The 20,816-nt window shown below is 40.4% G+C and overlaps 1 protein-coding gene across 3 annotated transcripts; it reads right to left on the bottom strand.

Annotated features, from left to right (window-relative positions):
- Positions 1-242: 242 nt before the first annotated feature.
- UNC50 (unc-50 inner nuclear membrane RNA binding protein) lies at positions 243-20,768 on the bottom strand. 3 transcript variants are annotated; one of them, XM_058684373.1, is made up of 6 exons: positions 20,640-20,768; positions 18,563-18,842; positions 17,656-17,776; positions 4,122-4,261; positions 3,935-4,036; positions 243-594 (listed from the first exon to the last, which is right to left on the bottom strand). In XM_058684373.1, the coding sequence occupies exons 2-6, from the start codon at positions 18,840-18,842 to the stop codon at positions 458-460; spliced, it is 780 nt and encodes a 259-aa protein (XP_058540356.1). In that variant the 5' UTR covers positions 20,640-20,768; the 3' UTR covers positions 243-457. The 3 variants fall into 3 exon arrangements, with proteins under 3 accessions (XP_058540356.1, XP_058540354.1, XP_058540355.1); XM_058684371.1 differs by having other exon boundaries at positions 18,563-18,846; positions 20,542-20,683; XM_058684372.1 differs by having other exon boundaries at positions 20,542-20,663.
- Between the last annotated feature and the right edge of the window lie 48 nt (positions 20,769-20,816).

Below are 20,816 nucleotides of genomic sequence, written 5' to 3'. Positions count from 1 at the left end.
CTCTTTGATCTATAATTGGGGTTTCTTTTGTAGAGAAAATGTTGTAAAGGATTTTAATTTGAGTTACATTACAGGCTGAGGAGGCTTTTGAAGGTTATAGTAGGATCGTGTGGTCTACAGCAATGTTTACAATACAGCCCATTAGCAATGGGGCCAGACTAAGTACCTTGGAACAGTGGTGAGGAGCACATGACTATCCCCATGTCCTCCAAATGGTTATTCTTTCAAAAAACAGGTGAAACTTTAGTTTAAAAAATATTTATTATAGAAATGTACATTTAATTAGTTTTAAGGAATGTACTTGACAATAGTGTTAACATATATATTTCTTCAAACTTGCAAACTTTACACCCTGAAGGTATCTACAAAGATGGTTTATTTACAAGTTTCAGGAGAAATCTCACTTCCCCAAGACTGCCTGCTGCACAGGGAAGACAGGATAGTCTCACCGCCACTTTCATTTCACTCTGTACTTGTAGAAAGAACACAGTGTGTGCGTGAAGTTCCATCCTAGAGCTAGTGACAGGCCGTAGAGCAGAATGAGAGGTGCAAATGGATAAAGAAGAATTACCGTATTTTTCAAAAATGGCAATGCTGGAAAAGAAACAAATCCAGATTCAATTTTTAAAAAAAGCAAATATGACTAATGAACATTCTGAAAGCTATTACAACAGGTGGGGCCAAAAAGAAAGCCAAAAGATGTTTTGGATCCAGGAGATGCTGCTCTAAAGCCAGAACAGACTACTCTCACTGTGTTGCCCCCTCCTCACAGCTGTGAAGAAACCAGGACGAGGGATTATTTCAGCACAAAAGCCTAGTGAGAAGCAGATTCGGGACTTCAGACAGGTTACAAGTAAGGGACAAAACATCACAAATATTAATGAAGACGGTGGTGGATTTAAACAGGTGACTGCCTCAGAAACCTCTAAGATAAAATAAAGAAACTGATCCCATTCACAATTGCACCAAGAAGCATAAAATACCTAGGAATAAATCTAACCAAAGATGTAAAAGATCTGTATGCTGAAAACTATAGAAAGCTTATGCAGGTAATTGAAGAAGATATAAAGAAATGGAAAGACATTCCCTGCTCATGGATTGGAAGAATAAATATTGTCAAAATGTCAATACTACCCAAAGCTATCTACACATTCAATGCAATCCCAATCAAAATTGCACCAGCATTCTTCTTGAAACTAGAACAAGCAATCCTAAAATTCATATGGAACCACAAAAGGCCCCGAATAGCCAAAGTAATTTTGAAGAAGACCAAAGCAGGAGGCATCACAATCCCAGACTTTAGCCTCTACTACAAAGCTGTCATCCTCAAGACAGCATGGTATTGGCATAAAAACAGACACATAGACCAATGGAATCGAATAGAAACCCCAGAACTAGACCCACAAACGTATGGCCAACTCATTTTTGACAAAGCAGGAAAGAACATCCAATGGAAAAAAGACAGTCTCTTTAACAAATGGTGCTGGGAGAACTGGACAGCAACATGCAGAAGGTTGAAACTAGACCACTTTCTCACACCATTCACAAAAATAAACTCAAAATGGATAAAGGACCTGAATGTGAGACAGGAAACCATCAAAACCTTAGAGGAGAAAGCAGGAAAAGACCTCTCTGACCTCAGCCGTAGCAATCTCTTACTCGGCACATCCCCAAAGGCAAGGGAATTAAAAGCAAAAGTGAATTACTGGGACCTTATGAAGATAAAAAGCTTCTGCACAGCAAAGGAAACAACCAACAAAACTAAAAGGCAACCAACGGAATGGGAAAAGATATTTGCAAATGACACATCGGACAAAGGGCTAGTATCCAAAATCTATAAAGAGCTCATCAAACTCCACACCCGAAAACCAAATAACCCAGTGAAGAAATGGGCAGAAAACATGAATAGACACTTCTCTAAAGAAGACATCCGGATGGCCAACAGGCACATGAAAAGATGCTCAACGTCGCTCCTCATCAGGGAAATACAAATCAAAACCACACTCAGATACCACCTCACGCCAGTCAGAGTGGCCAAAATGAAGAAATCAGGAGACTATAGATGCTGGAGAGGATGTGGAGAGACGGGAACCCTCTTGCACTGTTGGTGGGACTGCAAATTGGTGCAGCCGCTCTGGAAAGCAGTGTGGAGGTTCCTCAGAAAATTAAAAATAGACCTACCCTATGACCCAGCAATAGCACTGCTAGGAATTTACCCAAGGGATACAGGAGTACTGATGCATAGGGGCACTTGTACCCCAATGTTTATAGCAGCACTCTCAACAATAGCCAAATTATGGAAAGAGCCTAAATGTCCATCAACTGATGAATGGATAAAGAAATTGTGGTTTATATACACAATGGAATACTACGTGGCAATGAGAAAAAATGAAATATGGCGTTTTGTAGCAGCGTGGATGGAACTGGAGAGTGTGATGCTAAGTGAAATAAGCCATACAGAGAAAGACAGATACCATATGGTTTCACTCTTATGTGGATCCTGAGAAACGTAACAGAAACCCATGGGGGAGGGGAAGGGAAAAAAAAAAAAAAAAAAAGAGGTTAGAGTGGGAGAGAGCCAAAGCATAAGAGACTGTTAAAAACTGAGAACAAACTGAGGGTTGATGGGGGGTGGGAGGGAGGGCAGGGTGGGTGATGGGTATTGAGGAGGGCACCTTTTGGGATGAGCACTGGGTGTTGTATGGAAACCAATTTGACAGTAAATTTCATATATTAAAAAATAAAAAAATAAAAAATAAAAGTCTACCAGAAAAAAAAAAAAAAAAAAAAAAAAAGAAACCTCTAAGATAACGGAGCTATTTGAGATCTCCCAGTATACAAAGCATCACACCTCCACCTTGAGAAGGGGAGAGCTCAGCCGGTAAGCATCTGAGGCTTCAGGAAAAAGCTAAAACTCTCAGATATAAAATCTGTCCCCAGATATCCATGTTTCCTTTTGCTCAGTAGTTACTTAGTGGGTCCCTACCACATGCGTCCCAACCTGAACATCTCTCCTCTAGGAAGCCCCCAAAGTGAAACTGAGCCATACACAACTAAATTGGAGGGAGTTGCCAAGAGTGAGCAAATACCCATTTAGAGAAACCACATTGCAGTATGCTATTCACAATTTAAAACTTTCTCAAAATACGTGAAAATTCATTACAAATATGTCACAAACCTGTCCCTTGGATTAGAGAAAGGACTCCCCATGCCCAGAACAAGGTGTTACAATCTGAGGGGGTTATGTGGTCCCTGGCAAAGCGGCCTATGGGGGTGGGGTAGGAAGGGCCAGAGGAGCCAGTCGTACATGAGCACCAGGGGTATTTACAGTAAGGTCCTAATCACTCAGAGTGACGAGAAAGGAAGAACTGAGTAAATTTCTCATTCACACTAAGAAAAATAAGCTTCTAGCAGGATCTAAGAGTAAATTTGAAAACACGTCCTCCAATCAGTAGAGGTTGGGCCTGATCTGTGACCATCTGCAGAACCATAAAGTGATCGTAAAACCAAAGTGAGGCAAAGGTTTTTTAACACCTTGAAAGGCCTGTAAAGGTTTCTATACCTCACGGGCATCCCTGAGACCCAGCCCGTGCCTCACTCTAACCAGCAGCTGGGACCAAGAAACAGAAAGCCAGGGAGAAAAGGAAATGGGTCGTGTGTTTCTGCAAGTAACTTGGGAGATATTGAATATGGTTTAACGTGTGGTTCCTCAGAATTACAAAATCTGTTATAGAGCGGCCGTGCCACTTTGCAGCTGCAAGGCCATGGGGAAAGTTACTCAATTTCTGTGGCCTCATCTGAAAAATGGGGTTAAGTAAATCTAACTGTGAAGATTAAACGAGGCAATGCATATAAAAGCAACTGTGTTACTATTGCAGCAACTTTCCCTTCTCCCAGTTATGTTTTCAGTCAACCAAAATGATTTGTGACTTACCGCTGTATCCTAGGAAGGTTACATAGATATAATAGCCAACTGCCACCAACCATAAGGTATTTCCAACTAAATATCCGATAAAGGTGTCTGTCAGGATAACATCTGTGGAAGAGATGCATACATTGAATCTCTTCAGTACATACAGTGATGACTTTTCACGATCATTTGAGAAGCACCTGCTACTTACGGTTGATGAAGAAAAGCTGGATAAAGTGCAGAATGACTAGGAGAGGATAAAAAGCATTCAGATGCACGTCGAAGGCATAGCCCCACTCCACATCATAGTCTCTGCTCTGCCGTTTCACTAAATACTTGTTAGAGATAAACCTAAAGAGCAAAGTTAAAATTTCTTTCACGATACAATAAAGTTAATTCCATAAATATTTACTGACTACCTTCTGTGTACCAAGCATTATTCCAGATGCTGGAGATAAAGTAGTGAACAAAACACACAAATCTCTGCCTTTGATCTAGTTAGAGTCGTCAGATGGCATTATGCAGAAAAATTAAGCAATAAAGAAGGATAGAAAATAGTTGAAATGCGATATTGAATAGGATAGTCCTAAGAAGGTAATATCTGGGTCAAGACCAAGGGCAAGGAGGGAATTACCTGGGGTAGAGCATTCCAGGCAGAGGGGAGTCCGAACACAGAGGTGGTGGAGGACAGAGGAGGTGGCAGGGTACCTGGCCTGTGTGAGGCGTGGATGAGGAGACGAGTGTGCCTGGAACAAGCGAGAAGAGTAGTAGGAAATGAAGCAGGGAGCTAGGTGGTATGAAGCCTATGGCCACTTTAAGACCTTTGGCTTTTACTCTTGATGAAATAAGAAGTCACTGGAGTTCTCAGAAGAGTGTCTGACTCACTGTTTGGACGGGGTTCCTCTGACTGCCGATCTGAGAATAGACTCCAGAGACAAGAGGGGAAACAGACCAGCTGGGAGGCTACTGCAAGTAAGAGATGAGCAGGGGTGATAGCAGAGGAGATGGTGACATGCAGGAAATGCTACACCGGAGGGCAGAGCCAGGAGGATGTGTTTACTGCATGTAGAGTAAGATAAAAAATGAACAGTCAAGGATGACTGATTTTTGCCTGAAACAAATGGAAGATTGAGTTGCCATTAACTACAGTGGGGTGACTGCAGAAAGAGTGGTCTGGGGCAGTGCAGGAGTTTGGATTTGGGCCTGTTATGCTGAAGATACCTATTAACATGAAGAAGTCTATGAAATCTAGAATTTAGAGGAGGTCAGAAATGGAGATACTCATCCATGTATAGATATTGAAAGGCATGGGCCTCAATGACACCCTCCCCAAAGAAAGAATGTAGATATAGAATAGGTGCAAGGCCTAACACCCAAAAGGTCACCCCTCTATTAAAAGGTCCAGAAATCCGGAGGAACCAGGAAGGAAAAAGTGGCCAGTGACAGATCTAGCCGTAAGAACAACTGTCACTGGTTCCACAGCATGGCCTATGAGTTCGGTTAAATGATGAGTGAATGAAAAGTAAAATGCCCAGGTAATAGAAAATTAGACCTTCGAAGGAAAATAACAAAGAGGATCATCTGTTTTATAAACACAACTGCAGAAACTCAGTGGACTTTTATGTGTGTGGTTTCATTTCAAGGGTAAAGAAAATGCTATGCCTACTGTGGAAATAAAAAGAAAAACTAAGAGGTATATAATACTAATAAAACAGTCCTGTACATGGTTATCTGAAAATATAAAAATAATGCAACTTTGAACAAACTCTAACTTACCAACACGTCTTCCATTTTAGCTAAGAACACGGGCCATTATAATAAACAGAATAAGGGACGCCTGGGTGGCTCAGTCTGTTAAGCACCTGACTTCGGCTCAGGTCATGATCTCACAGTTCATGAGTTCGAGCCCTGTGTTGGGCTCTGTGCTGACAGCTCGGAGCCTGCTTTGGATTCTATGTCTCCCTCTCTCTCTGCTCCTCCCCTGCTCATGCTCTGTTTTTCTCTGTCTCTCAAAAATAAATAAAATTTAAAAAATTTAAAAAAAAAACAGAATAACCATCCAGCTCACTACCCGAGAGCTCCCACGCATTCTGTGATCCTCCTGCTGCTCCTACCCCTCTGCTTATTTCTTACATGAGCGCCTTCCGGGCTTCTGTCCCCAGTCTTATCTCTAGAACACAGACATTCCTTCTGAGAGAGCTCAGACATCTGTGGTTTCCACCTCCCACCTCCGCATTAATGATGCCAGCCATGTCCTCATCTTGGCCCAGACTGTAGTAGGTTCGGAGTCCCCCACCCCAGTGTCTACTGTACCTTTATCTCCAGTAAAATCCTCAAGCCACCCGAACTCAACATGTCCAGCATGGAATGCTTCATCCTCATCCGTCACTTCTGAGCCAAAAATCTTGCAGGCTCTCTTCCAGGAGGCCTCTGCCTCCTTCCCACTCTTCCCTCCTCTCACCATACCTGATTACCACAGGATGCTCTCTGATTCATCTCTCTCTCCTTTCTTCCTGAGTTCCCTACACTATCTGGGCCTGCTCTACATTTGGCCCCCACAGTCAAATCCAGCCTTGCTTCTCTTCTTCAGCTCCTTCACAGCCACAGAAGAGGTTTTTCCTAAATCTACCCTAAAGCCTCCAAGTTCCCCACCTCTCTCCACTCCCCAACCAACACATACAAGCTATGAGATAAAGTCCAATTCTTTCTTCTGAACGGCACTGAAGGCCACATACCTTCCTGAACTGGTGAGTGTCACCCTGTGCTACCAGACCCAGCATGCTGTTCCTCATTTCTGGGCCTGTGCCTCTGGTACCAGGAATCAACGATCCCATCTCCCCCAAACACCTCCTCCTGCTGGTTCCTATGGCGCCTCTGGGAGTACAGCAACCACATGTCATCACTCATATTTCTAACACCATTCACAACACAGTGTAAGCTTTCAAAAATATAAAGAGTCCTTTTCTATGTAACCGAAACTGTAATATGGACTCATAGTAAAGGTGCTGAACTCCAGGATGACTTGGCTTCTGTGGCCCTCCAGAGTCCATGTTTGCTACAAACGATTCCTTTGAAAGCCTTATTTATTGGAATTGTTTCACATACCATGTTTTTCATGAGTATTTTCATAATGAATGTGTGACTTACATTAGTTAGTATTATTTTTAAGCCAGATTTTAGAATTCTAAATTGATGACATAGGGTCCTGACTACCAAGCACATACAAAACCTGTACTAGTCAGAAGTTACAAATGAAAACAACACATTTGTATCATCAGAGGTTACAGTCTTAGGATTTTGTTTAAAATCCTGTTTAAAATTGCTATGCTAGGTACTTTTCATACCACAATCTTTTCAAATAAAATTAGATAACTAACTCCATTTTACAAAAGAGGAGACTGGGACTAAATTAACGTAAATGAGCTGGCATTTGAACCTAGGCCCATCTGTGACTAAAATTTCCATAGTGTTTTCTCTGATACACATGACCACAACCTCTACTCAACCGCTGGCCCTCTGTGAACTCACTCGACACATCCATTCCCCTTATCTGGCATGCCAACCACAGAGGAGCCTGTATCTCCAAATGCTGGAAACACCAAATGCTGGATTTCTACACTTACACCAGTACACTACTGCTGTTAAACCAAACCCAGAAGTCAGACTGTGCACCTGTTCAGTAAAACCTGTGTGTGTATGAGCAAGAAGGCACCAAAAGCTTAACAAATCCTTTTTCAAATGTATTTCATTTATGTCAGATATTCAGAGTAAGATTCCATGAAATAATCCTCTATAGCTTAAACATCTAGAAATGACCCACTGACAAATGTAGGAGGAAATCGTGCCATCATCCACACAACCTAAGCAGAACTGGCTAACTGCATATTTTTGCAAAACCAGGGACTTTGTTAAGATGAGACAATCATGATTTCAGTTCACTTATTTGCTGCACTTTGACAATACAGACCATCCCTTAGAGTATTTTCTGATACAAACGTTGACATAGGAGGGCAAGTTATAATCATCTTGACAGTCAAAACAGATGCTTTCAAGAGACAAGGTCCAGATAGTGATGGAGGAAGACCCTGAACTCCCTCCCCTCCACAGACACACCAAATCTATACCAACATATGGACTAATTCCTTTGGAAAAAAAAAAACAAAACTGAGGGCTGACAACAGTTTCTGCACAACAAAGGAGAGAAGGACCAGACAGAGACACAGTGACAGGCACCCACCCCTGATGCTGCCAGCTACAGTGTGGAGGGACAGAGCCACAGAACCAGGAACAGATTCCACAGCTGCGGGGCATAGAAAAAAAAGCCTCAGTTTAAAAGGGCCACCTGAATTTAAAGGAACCGGCCCTTGAGCATCTGCCAAACAGCTGGAATCTCAGGAATCGGTCTCCAGTGGTCTGAGAGCTGGCAAGTGCCACCGTTGATGTCTCCTTCCTCCCCTAAAGCCAACACTGACAGCACAGATAGCTGGCCGGCCACTTCAGGGAACCCTGGGACCCTAGCCCACACCAGCCCAAGCCCCACTGAGGCACACACAAAAAAGCAGTGGTTTAAAAGACAACCAGAATATTAAAAAAACCTAACCCTCTGCCTAATGGCCAAGGCCTGTGGGAACACATTCTGTGGCCAAACGGGCTGGTGAGTGCCACCATTTATGTCCCCCCACCTCACCTGATCACTCTGACTGGAACAGGGTATGATGTCCTAACTGGCCAGCACTTCAGTAAACCCCACACACCTAGCCCACACTCACTTCAGCTCCAATTCTACCAGGGCTCCCGCTGTGCACAGTGCCCCGGGATTCCCCCCTGCCAGCCTGAGCCCATTTCGACTCCACTGTCCCACCAGGGCACCCCGGGCCCACGCCCACTTCAGCTTCGGATTTCCCACTGGGGTGCGCCCTGTGTACAACACCCAGAGCCCCTACCCAGCCCAGGCCCACTACAGCTCCGGCCAGCCAAAGTCAGCAGGCACACACAGTGTATGTGGGACATTCCTACATGAATCCAATCCTTCAAGACTAGAAGTAGCTGTTCTGCCTAATTCACAGACACAAATACCGAAACTAAAACAAAATAAGGAGGCAGAGGAATATACTCCAAGTGAAAGAACAAGATTAACAATCTACCTGATAAATAGTTCAAAGTAATGGTCAAAAACATACTCACCAGACTTGAAACGAGAGAGGTTTGATGAACCTAGTGAGAACTTCAACAGAGAGAAAATATAAAAGAGAACCAATCAGAGTTGAAGAATGTAGTAACTGAAATGAAAACTACACTAGAGAGAAACAGCAGATTAAAGGACGCAGAAGAATGGAAGAGTGATCTGGAAGGCAGGAAATGGAAAGCAACCAAGGTGAACAACAAAAAGAAAAATTAAAAACAAAAATAAGGATAGACTAAGGGATCTTTGGGACAATATCAAGCATATTAACATCTGCATTATAGGAATCCCAGAAGGAAAAGAGAAAGGGCAGCAAATGTACCTGAAAAAATAATAGCTGAAAACTTCCCTAACCAGGGGAAGGAAACCGACATCCAGGTCCAGGAGCAGAGAGAGCCCTAAACAAGATCAACCCAAGAAGGCTCATACCATTGCAACTAATAATTAATACGTCAAAGATTAAAGATAAAGACAATCTTAATGCATCTAGGGTAAAACAACTATTTATGTACAAAGGAAGCACAATAAGGCTATCAGCTGATTTTTCAGCAGAAACTTGCAGGCTAGAAGGGAATGGCAGGCTATATTCACAGTGCTGAAAGAAAAAAAAACTACGCCCAAAATACTCAACCCAGCAAGGTAAACATTCAGAATTGGAGGAGACATAAAGAGTTTTCCAGACAAACAAAACCTAAAGGAGTTCACCACCATAAAACTGGCCTTGAAATGTTAGAGGAAGCTCTTTAAGCAAGGGGGAAAAGGCCATAAACAGAAAAATGTGAAAGACAAAATTTCACAAGTAAAAGCAAATGTACAATAAAGGTAGTAGATTAATCACTTTATAAAGCCAGTATGAAGCTTAAAAGACAAGTAGTAAAACCAATCACATCTAAAAATTAGTTAAAAGACTTAACAAAAACAAAAGGTGTAAAATATGACATAAAATATGTAGGGGACATAAAAATATAGTGCTTTTAGAATGTGTTCCAACTTAAGTGACTATCAACTTTAAGAGAGACTGCAATATACACAGAATGTTAACATATGTACTTTATGGTAACCACAAACCAAAACCTTTAACAGATATACAAAAATTAGAGAAAAGAATCCAGCATAACGCTAAAGAATGTGATCAACTATAAGGAAGACAGCAAGAAAAGAAAGAACTACAAAACCACCCAGAAAACTAACAAGATTGGAATAAGTCCATACCTATCAATAACTATTTTCAATGTAAATGGTATAAATGCTCCAATCAAAACTCACAGGGTGTACTGGAAGTCCTAGCCACAGCAAATAATAAAAAGAAATAAAAGGCATCCAAATTGGTAAGGAAGAAGTAAAACTTTGTCTGTTTGCAGACGGCTTGATATTATATATAGAAAACCTGAAAGACTCCACCAAAAAACTTCTAGAAGTGATAAGTGAATTCAGTAAAGTTGCAGGATACAAAATCTGTACAGAAAACTGTTGCATTTCTATACACCAATGATGAAGCAGCAGAAAGAAAAATTAGGAAAACCCATCTGCAGTTGCACCCAAAATAGTAAGATACCTAGGAATCAACCTAACCAAAGAAGTGGAAAATCTGTACTCTGAAGACTATAAACATTGATAAAAGAAGATGGAAAAGATTGATAAAAGAAATGGAAAGACATTCCATTCTCATGGATTGGAAGAACAAGTGCTGTTAAGATATTCATGCCACTCAAAGCAATCAACACATTTAATGCAATCCCTGTCAAAACACCAACATTCTTCACAGAACTAGAACAAATAATCCTAAAATGTGTATGGAGCCACAAGAGACCCTGAATAGCCAAAGCAATCTTGAAAAAGAAAAACAAAACTGGAGGTATCACAACTCTAGATTTCAAGTTATATTACAAAGCTGTAGTGATCAAAACAGTGGTACTGGCACAAAAATAGACACATAGATCAATGGACCAGAATAGAAAACCCAGCAATGAATCCACAACTGTACGGTCAGTCTTCAACAAAGCAGGAAGGAATATCCAGTGGCAAAAAGACGGTCTCTTCAACAAATGGTATTGGGAAAACTGGACCGCTACATGTAAAAGAATGAAACTAGACCACTTTCTTAACACTCTACATGAAAATAAATTCAAAATGGATTAAAGACCTAAATGTGAGACCTGAGGTTTCACTAGAAACCTAAAACTCCTAGAAGAGAACACAGGCAGTAACAGCAGTAACTTCTTTGACATTGGCCGTAGCAACTTCTTTCTAGATATGTCTCCTGAGGCAAGGGAAACAGAAGCAAAAATAAACTATTGAGACTTTATCAAAATGAAAAGCTTCTGCAGAGTGAAAGAATCAACAAAACTAAAAGGCAACCTACTGAATGGGAAATATTTGCAAATGACCTATATGATAAAGGATTAGTACCCAAAATATATAAAGAACTTATACAACACCCAAAAAACAGTCCAATTAAAAAATAGGCAGAAGACATGAACAGGCATTTTTCCAAAGACAAAGAGATGGCCAATAGACACATGAAGAGATGCTCAACACCACTAATCGTTAGGGAACTGCAAATCAAAAGTACAATGAGATATCACCTCACACCTGTCAGAATGGCTAAAATCAACGACCTAAGAAACAACAGATGTGGGCAAGGATACGGAGAAAGGAACCCTTGTGCACTGTTGGTGGGAAACCAATCTGGTGTAGCCACTCTGGATAACAGTATGGAGATTCCTTCAAAAGTTAAAAATAGAACTTCCCAAGGGAAGCCTGGTTGGCTTAGTCAGCTAAGCATCCAACTTGATTTTCGCTCAGATCATGATCTCAGAGTTCGTGGGTTTGAGCCCTGCATTGAGCTCTGCACTTAGCATGGAGCCTGCTTGGAATTCTCTTTCTGCCCCTCCCCTGCTCCCTTTCTCTCTCTCTCTCTCTCTCTCTGTCTCTCAAAAATAAATAAAAACTTAAAAAAAAATAGAACTACCCTATGATCCAGCAATCAACTACTGGGTATTTACCCAAAGAATACAAGAATGCTAATTCAAAGGGATATATGCACACCCCTATGTTTATAGCAGCATTATTTCCAATAGCCAAGATACAGAAACAGCCCAAGTATCCATAGGTTAATGAATGGGTAAAGAAGATGTGGTGTGCGTGTGTGTGTGCATGCATGGGTGTACACACACACACACACACACACACACACACACACACAGGAATATTATTCAGCCATAAAAAAGGATGAAATGTCATTTGCAACCATATGGATGGAGCTAGAGAGTATAATGCTAAGCAAAACAGGTCAGAGAAAGACAACATATAATTTCACTCATACATGGAATTTATGAAACAAAACAAAGGAAAAAAGAGCGAGAGACAAATTAAGAAACAGATTCTTAATTATAGAGAACAAACTGATGATTACCAGAGGGGAGATGGGTGGGGGAATGGGTTAAATGGGTGATGGGGATTAAGGCGTGCACTTGTGATGAGCACAGGGTAATGTATGGAAGTGTTGAATTACTATATTGTACACCTGAAACCAATGTAACATTGTATGTTAACTATCAGAAATTAAAATAAAAACTTAAAAAAAAAGACATAAGGTGACTGAATGGGTAAGAAAACAAGACCCAGCTGAATGTTGCCAACAAGGCTCATTTCAGACCTAAAGACACATACAGACTAAAAGTGAAGGGATAGAAAAAGATACTCCAGGGGCGCCTGGGTGGCGCAGTCGGTTAAGCGTCCGACTTCAGCCAGGTCACGATCTCGCGGTCCGTGAGTTCGAGCCCCGCGTCAGGCTCTGGGCTGATGGCTCGGAGCCTGGAGCCTGTTTCCAATTCTGTGTCTCCCTCTCTCTCTGCCCCTCCCCCCTTCATGCTCTGTCTCTCTCTGTCCCAAAATAAATAAAAAATGTTGAAAAAAAAAAAAAAATTAAAAAAAAAAAAAAAGAAAAGAAAAAGATACTCCATGCAAATGGAAGCTGAAAAAAAAAAAGCCTGGGTAGCAATATTTCTATCGCACAAAATATGCTTTAAAAAAAGACTGTCAGGGCGCCTGGGTGGTTCAGTCGGTTAAGTGTCTGACTTCGGCTCAGGTCATGATCTCACAGTTCATGGGTTCGAGCCCTGCTTCAGGCTCTGTGCTGACAGCTCAGAGCCTGGACTCTGCTTCGGATTCTGTGTCTCCCTCTCACTCTGCTCCTCCCCCACTCACGCTCTGTCTCTCTCTCTCTCAAAAGTAAATAAACATTTAAAAAAATTTTTAAAAAAAAGACTAAGAGACCAAAAAAGGTACTACACAATGATAAATGGCTCCATCCAACAAGATATAACAACTGTAAATATTTATGCATACAACATACGAACACCCAAATGCACAAAGCAAATACTAACAGATATAAAGAAACTGACAGTTATATAAAATAGGGAACTTTAATACCCCCCTTAAATCAATGCATAGATCACCCAGACAGAAAATCAATAAGGAAGGAGTGGCTGTCAACAACATATTAGACCAGATGGACTTAACACATATACACAGAATAGGGTGCCTGGGTGGTTCAGTCAGTTGAGCACCCAACTCTTGGTTTCAGCTCAGGTCATGATCCCAGGGCTATGGGATCAAGCCCTGCATTGGGCTCCCTGCTGAGCAGTGGAGCCTGCTTGAGATATTCATTCTCTCATTCTCTCATTCTCTCATTCTCTCTCTCTCTCTCTCTCTCTCTATCTCTCTCTCTCTCTCTCCCTCCCTCCCTCCCTCCCCATCTCTCCCTCTCATCCTCCACTCATGCTCTAAAATAAAATTTTAAAAAGTTAAAAAAACAAACACATATATACAGAATACTCCATCCAAAAACAGTAGAACACACAATCTTTTCAAGTGCATATGAAACATTCTCCAGGACATATCACATTTTAGGCCATAAAACAAACCTCAATAAATTTAAGAAGCCTGAAATCATATCAAGATCTTTTCTAATCACATAGCATGAAACTACAAATCAGTTATAAGAAAAAAATGGAAAAAACACAAACATGTGAAGCCTAAATGACATGCTATTGAAACAATGGGCCAACAACAAAAAACAAAGAGGAAATAAAAAAATACCTTGAGATGAATGAAAGTGGAAACACAACATCCCAAGAATCTTTGGGGCACAGCAAGAGCAGTTCTAAGAGTGAAGTTCTAGCAAGAATACCTCAGGAAAAAACAAAAATTTCAAACAATCTAACTTTACATCTAAAGAAATGAGAAAAGAAGAACAAACAAAGCCTGAAGATAATGGAAGGAAGTAATAAAAATCAGAGTAGAAATACACTTGATCTTAGCCAAAAGGCCAAGAAGCGATAAAATCAGAGTAGAAATAAATGAAATAGGAACTAAAACACAATAGAAAAGATCAATGAAACCAAGAGCTGGTTCTTTGAAAAGATAAACAAAATTCATAAACCTTCAGCCAGAGTCATCAAGAAAATGAAACAGAATTCAAATAAGTAAAATCAGAAATGCAGAGAGGTAACAACTCACACTACAGAAATACAAAGGTTTATAAGAGACTACTATGAAAAATTATATGCCAACAAATTAGACAAGTAAGAAGAAATAGATAAATTCTTAAAAAAATACAATCATCCAAACTGAATCAGGAAGAAATAGAAAATGTGAATAGATGTATTATTATAAGTAATGAAACTGAATCAGTAATCAAAATCTTCCCCAAAAACAAAAGTCTAGGACCAGATGGTTTCACAGGTGAATTCTACCAAACACTTAAAGAAGAGTTAATACCTATTCTTCTCAAACTATTGCAAAAAACAGAAGAGGAAGGAAAATCTTCAAATCAGTTCTATCAGGCCAGCATTACCCAGGTACCAAAGCCAGACAAAGACATTACAAAAAAGGGAAACTGTAAACCAATATTCATGATGAACATAGATCCAAAAATACTCAACAAAATATTGGCAAACCAAATTCATCAATACATTATAAGGATATTTCACTTCAACAAATGGGATTTATTCCAGGGATGCAAGGATGGTTCAATATCTGCAAATCAATGTGATACACATTAACAAAATGGAGGATAAAAATCATATAATCATCTCAATAGATACAGAAAAAACATCTAACAAAATTCAACATTCATTCATGATAAAAATTCTCAACAAAATGGGTTTAGAGGGAATGTACCTAACCTAAAGAAGGCCATATATGATAAACCCACAGCTAATATCATGCTCAATGGTGAAAGGCTGAAAGCTTTTCCTCTAAGATCAGGAACAAAACAAGAATGTCCACTCTCGTCACTTTTATTCAACATAGTATTGGAAGTCGTAGCCATAGCAATCAAGGAATCAGACAAGAAAAAGGAATAATAGGCATCCAAATTGGTAAGGAAAAGTAAAACTGTCACTCTTTGTTGATGACATGACCCTATATAGAGAAAACCTGAAAGACTCCACCAAAAAACTATTAGAACTAATCAATAAATTCAGTGAAGTTGCAGGACACGAAATTAGTATGTAGAAATCTGTATTTCAATAATGAAGTAGCAGAAAGAGAAACTAAGAAAACAATCCCATTTATGACTGTATCAAAAAATTCCTAAGAATCAATTTAACCAAGGAGATAAAAGACATCTACTCTAAAAACTGTATGACACTGATGAAAGAAACTGAAGAGGACACACCAAATGCAAAGATATTCCATTTTCATGGACTGGAAGAACCAATATTGTTAAAATGTCCATACTATCCAAAGCAATCTACAGATTCAATACAATCTCTATCATAATGCCAGCAATATTTTTCAGAGAACTAGAACAAAGAATTCTAAAATTTGTGTAGAACCACAAGAGACCCCAAATAGCTGAAGCAACCTTGAGAAAGAAAAACAAAGCTGGAGATACTACAATCCAGGTAACAATATATACTACAAAGCTATAGTAATCAAAATAGTATGGTACTGGCACAAAAAAGGACAGACCAATGGAAGTGGATATAGAGCCAAGAAATAAACTCACACTTATGTGGCCAATTAACCTATAACAAAGGAGGCAAGGATATACAATGAGGAAGACAGTCTCTTCAATAAATGGTGTTGGAAAAAGTGGACAGTTACATGCAAAGGAATGAAACTGGACCACTTTCTTACACCATACACAAAAATAAATTCAAAATGGATTAAAGACCTAGTCATGAGACATGAAACCATAAAGCTCCTAAAAGAAAACATAAGCATTAATCTCTTGGACATTGGTCTCAGCAACATTTTTATGGATCTATCTCCTCAGACAAGGGAAACAAAAGCAAAAATAAACCATTGGGACTACACCAAAATTAAAAGCTTTTGCATATCAAAGGAAACCATGAACAAAATAAAAGGCAATCAAATAAACAGGAGAAGATATTTGCAAATGATATATCTGATAAGGGGTTAGTATCCAAAATATATAAAGAACTTATACAACTCAACACCAAAAAAAATCCAATTAAAAAGTGGGCGGAGGACCTGATCATTTTTCCAAAGAAGAAATACAAATGGCCAATAAAATATGAAAAGTTGCTCAATATCACTCATCATCAGGGAAATGCAAATCAAAACCACAATGAGATATCACCTTACACCTGTCAGAATGGCTAGTATCAAAAATACAAGAAATAACCGGTGTTGGCAAGGATGTGCAGAAAAGGGAACCCTTATGTACTGCCAGTAGGAATGTAATCTGGAGCTACCACTGTGGAAAACAGTATGGAGGTTTATCAAAAAATTACAAACAGAAATACCATATGATCCAGCAATACCAATACTGGGTATTTAGCCAAAGAAAATTAAAACACTAATTTGAAAAGTTATATGCACACAAATATCTATTGCAGCATTATTTACAACAGTCAAGATACGGAAGCAACCTAAGGGTCCATCAATAGTTGAATGGATAAAGAAGATACGTGGTATATAAATATATACATACACACAGACACACAAACACGCACACATTCTGAAATATTACTCGGTCATAAAAAAAGAATGAGATCTTGCCATTAGTGACAACACAGATGGACCTAGAGGAATGCGAAATAAGTCAGAAAAGACAAATACGGTATGATTTCACGAACATGTGAAAACTAAAAAACAAAATGAACAAAAAGCAGAAACAGATTCACAAATACAGAGAACTAGTAGAGGAGATGGAGTTGAGGGGATGGGTGGTATAAGCGGAGGGGATTAAGAGGTACAAACTTCCAGTTATAAAATAAATCAGACACGAAGATAAAAAATACAGCATAAGGAATGCCATCAATAATATTGTAACAACACTGCATGGTGACAGACACTAACTACACTTAGCATTTCACAATGTACGTAATTATCAAATCACTGTGTTGTACACCTGAAATTACTGTAACACCGTATGTCAACTATCCATCAATAGTAAAAAAATGTTTAATTCATGCTTTCAATTCATCTATCTCATTTCAATTTACATCAGCTACTTTATCTCTAAAGGAAGCAAATGTAGTAGGCTCTACAGCAGTACTTGAAAAACTAATATTATGGTACTTACCACATTAAAGTTGATATGAGAAGACCAACGCCTACACAATCTATGAATACAACCCAAAGGAGAAGCTTTATTGTCTCAAAAAATCCCATGTCCAGAACAAAGCCAAATCCTATGGTGGACACTGAAACAAAGATTTACATAATAAATTCAGGTACTCTGCTAAGTTCTGGGGGATGTGGGGCACAATCCCTGCCCTCCAGATGCCCACACGTGTGGTGGAGGAGACAGTCATGTAAACAAAACCCCAAAGACGTGTTATATGTATATATAACTAACAGAGAAATGCAGACTACCCTGGAACACAGAATGGCTACTGAGGTATCTGAAGTTTACTGTGGAGTCTATGGTTCACCAGAGTGGTCCCAACATTTAAAACACCACTAGTCCTGGAAAGGCACTCACATATTTAAGTCCAGGTAAAGGTGAAAAAGATCTTACATGTTTACATCTAACACCCTAAAGGTGGTTAGGACTCTCACACTACCTTATTGGAGAATTTAAAAGTAGTTTCTCAAGTTCACATCCGTATTTTTAGAGCTCTCACTCTGGATTTTGCCTGTGGAATGCAATTTCCAGTCTTGATATTCCTTTTCACAGAAAGTTTGCATTTGGTATCAATTTTTTTACCATAGTAGTGGTAAATAAAGACACGGAGTGACTCTGTCCTCTTCCCTTCAAAGTTCAAGGGAACAATTTACTCTGGCATCTGCTTGGGACCGTTAGAACCAGAAAGAATATAACATTCTTTCTTGTGAGATTTTTGAGGCTTCAGAAAGGAAGAAATAGATTCAAATATCCCAAATTCTGACCCACAATATGTTTATAACAAAAGATCCTGCAAATGACAAATTCAATCTAAAACACTCAATTTGTTCTTCAACCCTCTTATAGAGAAACTAACACTTACCACAGAGCCAGATACTTAACAGAACCAAGAAAGCAGGGTCATCTCTGGCCCACTGATCCTTTGTCTGCTTTCGATAATGAAAATTTCTATAAACTCTCTGTGGGGAAGTAAACAGGTAGAGCATCTGCCATGCAGCAAACTCAAAGTCCATCTGCCGAAAACGAAAAAGTCTTCTCAGGTATTTGTAGCGTTTTGCTCCAGCTGTGTGTCTTGCTGCATCCCTGGTATTCAACACTCCATTCCCCTGCACTGGGGAATTCACTGAAGTACTTGGTAACATCTTCCTAGATGGAAGAAAAAAATCTTTTACGTGTAATTTTAAGAACCTATTGGCTACCAACACCCCTCTTGTGAGATATTTAGAAGGGATGGTATCTTACATTTCCATCCCAATCCTTGATAACAGGGGTCAAAAGCTAATGGAGATGGTTCTGAGGTTTGTATGGGGGCTCAAGAACTCATCACTGCTCTTCAGGCAAGGGCAGCAGCACACGCTTCTGAACCGTCATAGCACTTATAACAGGGTCAGTATGTTTCCCACACTTCACCTCTCTCAATAATCAGGCAGCCCTCCCAGGTAACTACTGTTAACGAGGAGAGAGGGAGGGAGGAGGCAGGAAGAAGAGAGGTAAGGAGACAGAGGGCACCGGCAGAAGGGGAGAGAAAAAAGGCACTAGGAGGTAAAATGACCCCCTCATGAGCACAGATATAGCTATGGGTGCAAAATCCTGTGCCTTTAAAAAAAAAAAAAATATATAGATAGATATATACACTATATAGATAGATAGATAGATATCTATATATATAGTGTATATATATATACTATCTATATATACTATCTATATAGTGTATATATCTATCTATATATATCTATATATATGTGTATGTGTGTATATATATATCTATATATAGTGTGTGTGTATATATATATACATATATACGTATATGTATATATATACATATATATATGTATACACACACACTATATATACATATATATAGACACACTATATATAGATATATATATGTATGTATATATATACATATATAGGCATATATATGTATATATATATATATATATATACACACACTAGATATAGAGATATAGATATAGATATAGATATAGATATAGATATAGATATAGATAGAGAGAGAATTCCCACCAGGCTCCGTGCTGTAAGCAGGGAGCCTGGGGCTCGAACCCATGAACCCTGAGATCACGACCCAAGCGGAAATCAAGAGTGGCCCGCCTTAACCAATTGAGCCACCCAGGCGCCCCCAAAATCCTGTGCTCTTAACCATCAAGTCTTTAAGGGAAGAGGTTTGTTGTTGTTGCTGTTGTTTTTTAACAGCCAATTAGAAACGTTATCGACAAGGTAAAAATAAATGGCCTATTCACACAGGTCCATCAGTGCAAGACCATCAAGCAATTCTCACTAGAATGTGACATAAAAACAAAACTCAAGTCCACAGTGTTTTACTCCCTGAAATAGTTCAGCAGAGGGAATGGCAGCGGTTGGAATCAGTCCAGAAGCCCGGTGAGCGCAGGTCACCGTCCAGCCCCCACGTCCCGGCAGCCCAGTTCCCCGCTCCACTCCCCGGCCCCCCAGACGCCAGCAGCGCCTCGCGGGGCCCAGGTGCTCACGTCAGCCTGGGGCTGCGGGCAGGGTTGCCATATTTAACAAATAAAAACACAGGACGCCCAGTTACATTTGGATCTCAGATACAGGTATAGTTTTTAGCATAAGCATGTCCGAAACATTGTGTCGGACATACACTAAAACGTCGTCCGTGGTTTATGTGAAATTCAAGTGTAACTGGGCGTCCTTAATTGTTTCTGACAACTCTACCGCAGGCCGAGCAGCCGGACCCGGGTATGGCCACTCCAGAGCCGAGGGACATCGGGTCGTGAGGTGCCGGAGGAAAAGACACGTAGCGAGCCCGAGCCGCGCCCCGGCAGAGCGGTCTTCAAGCCTCACCTGGAGCCCCGCTGCGGCCTCCAAGGGGTCCAAGCTAGCCCTCCACCTCCGCCCCGCAGCCCAACCCCGCAGCCCAGCCCAGCACCCGCCGGTGCGACTTCCCTTCCCGCAACGTAGCCGGCGCTGGGGGCCCGACGCGTCACTTGCGCCCACTTCCGCCGCGCCCGCGGCCTCTCGCGCCCCGTAGTTTTCCGGGGGCCAGTCGGAAGTTGTTTCTGCCGGCTTCCGGTTCCTGCCGTCGCGAGTGTCGCTTGCTCCCAACCCGGTCGCAGCCG

This window comes from Neofelis nebulosa, chromosome 9 (genome assembly GCF_028018385.1).
Source record: "Neofelis nebulosa isolate mNeoNeb1 chromosome 9, mNeoNeb1.pri, whole genome shotgun sequence".
Classification (NCBI taxonomy): domain Eukaryota; kingdom Metazoa; phylum Chordata; class Mammalia; order Carnivora; family Felidae; genus Neofelis; species Neofelis nebulosa.
This window is presented reverse-complemented; position numbering and strand designations above follow the sequence as displayed.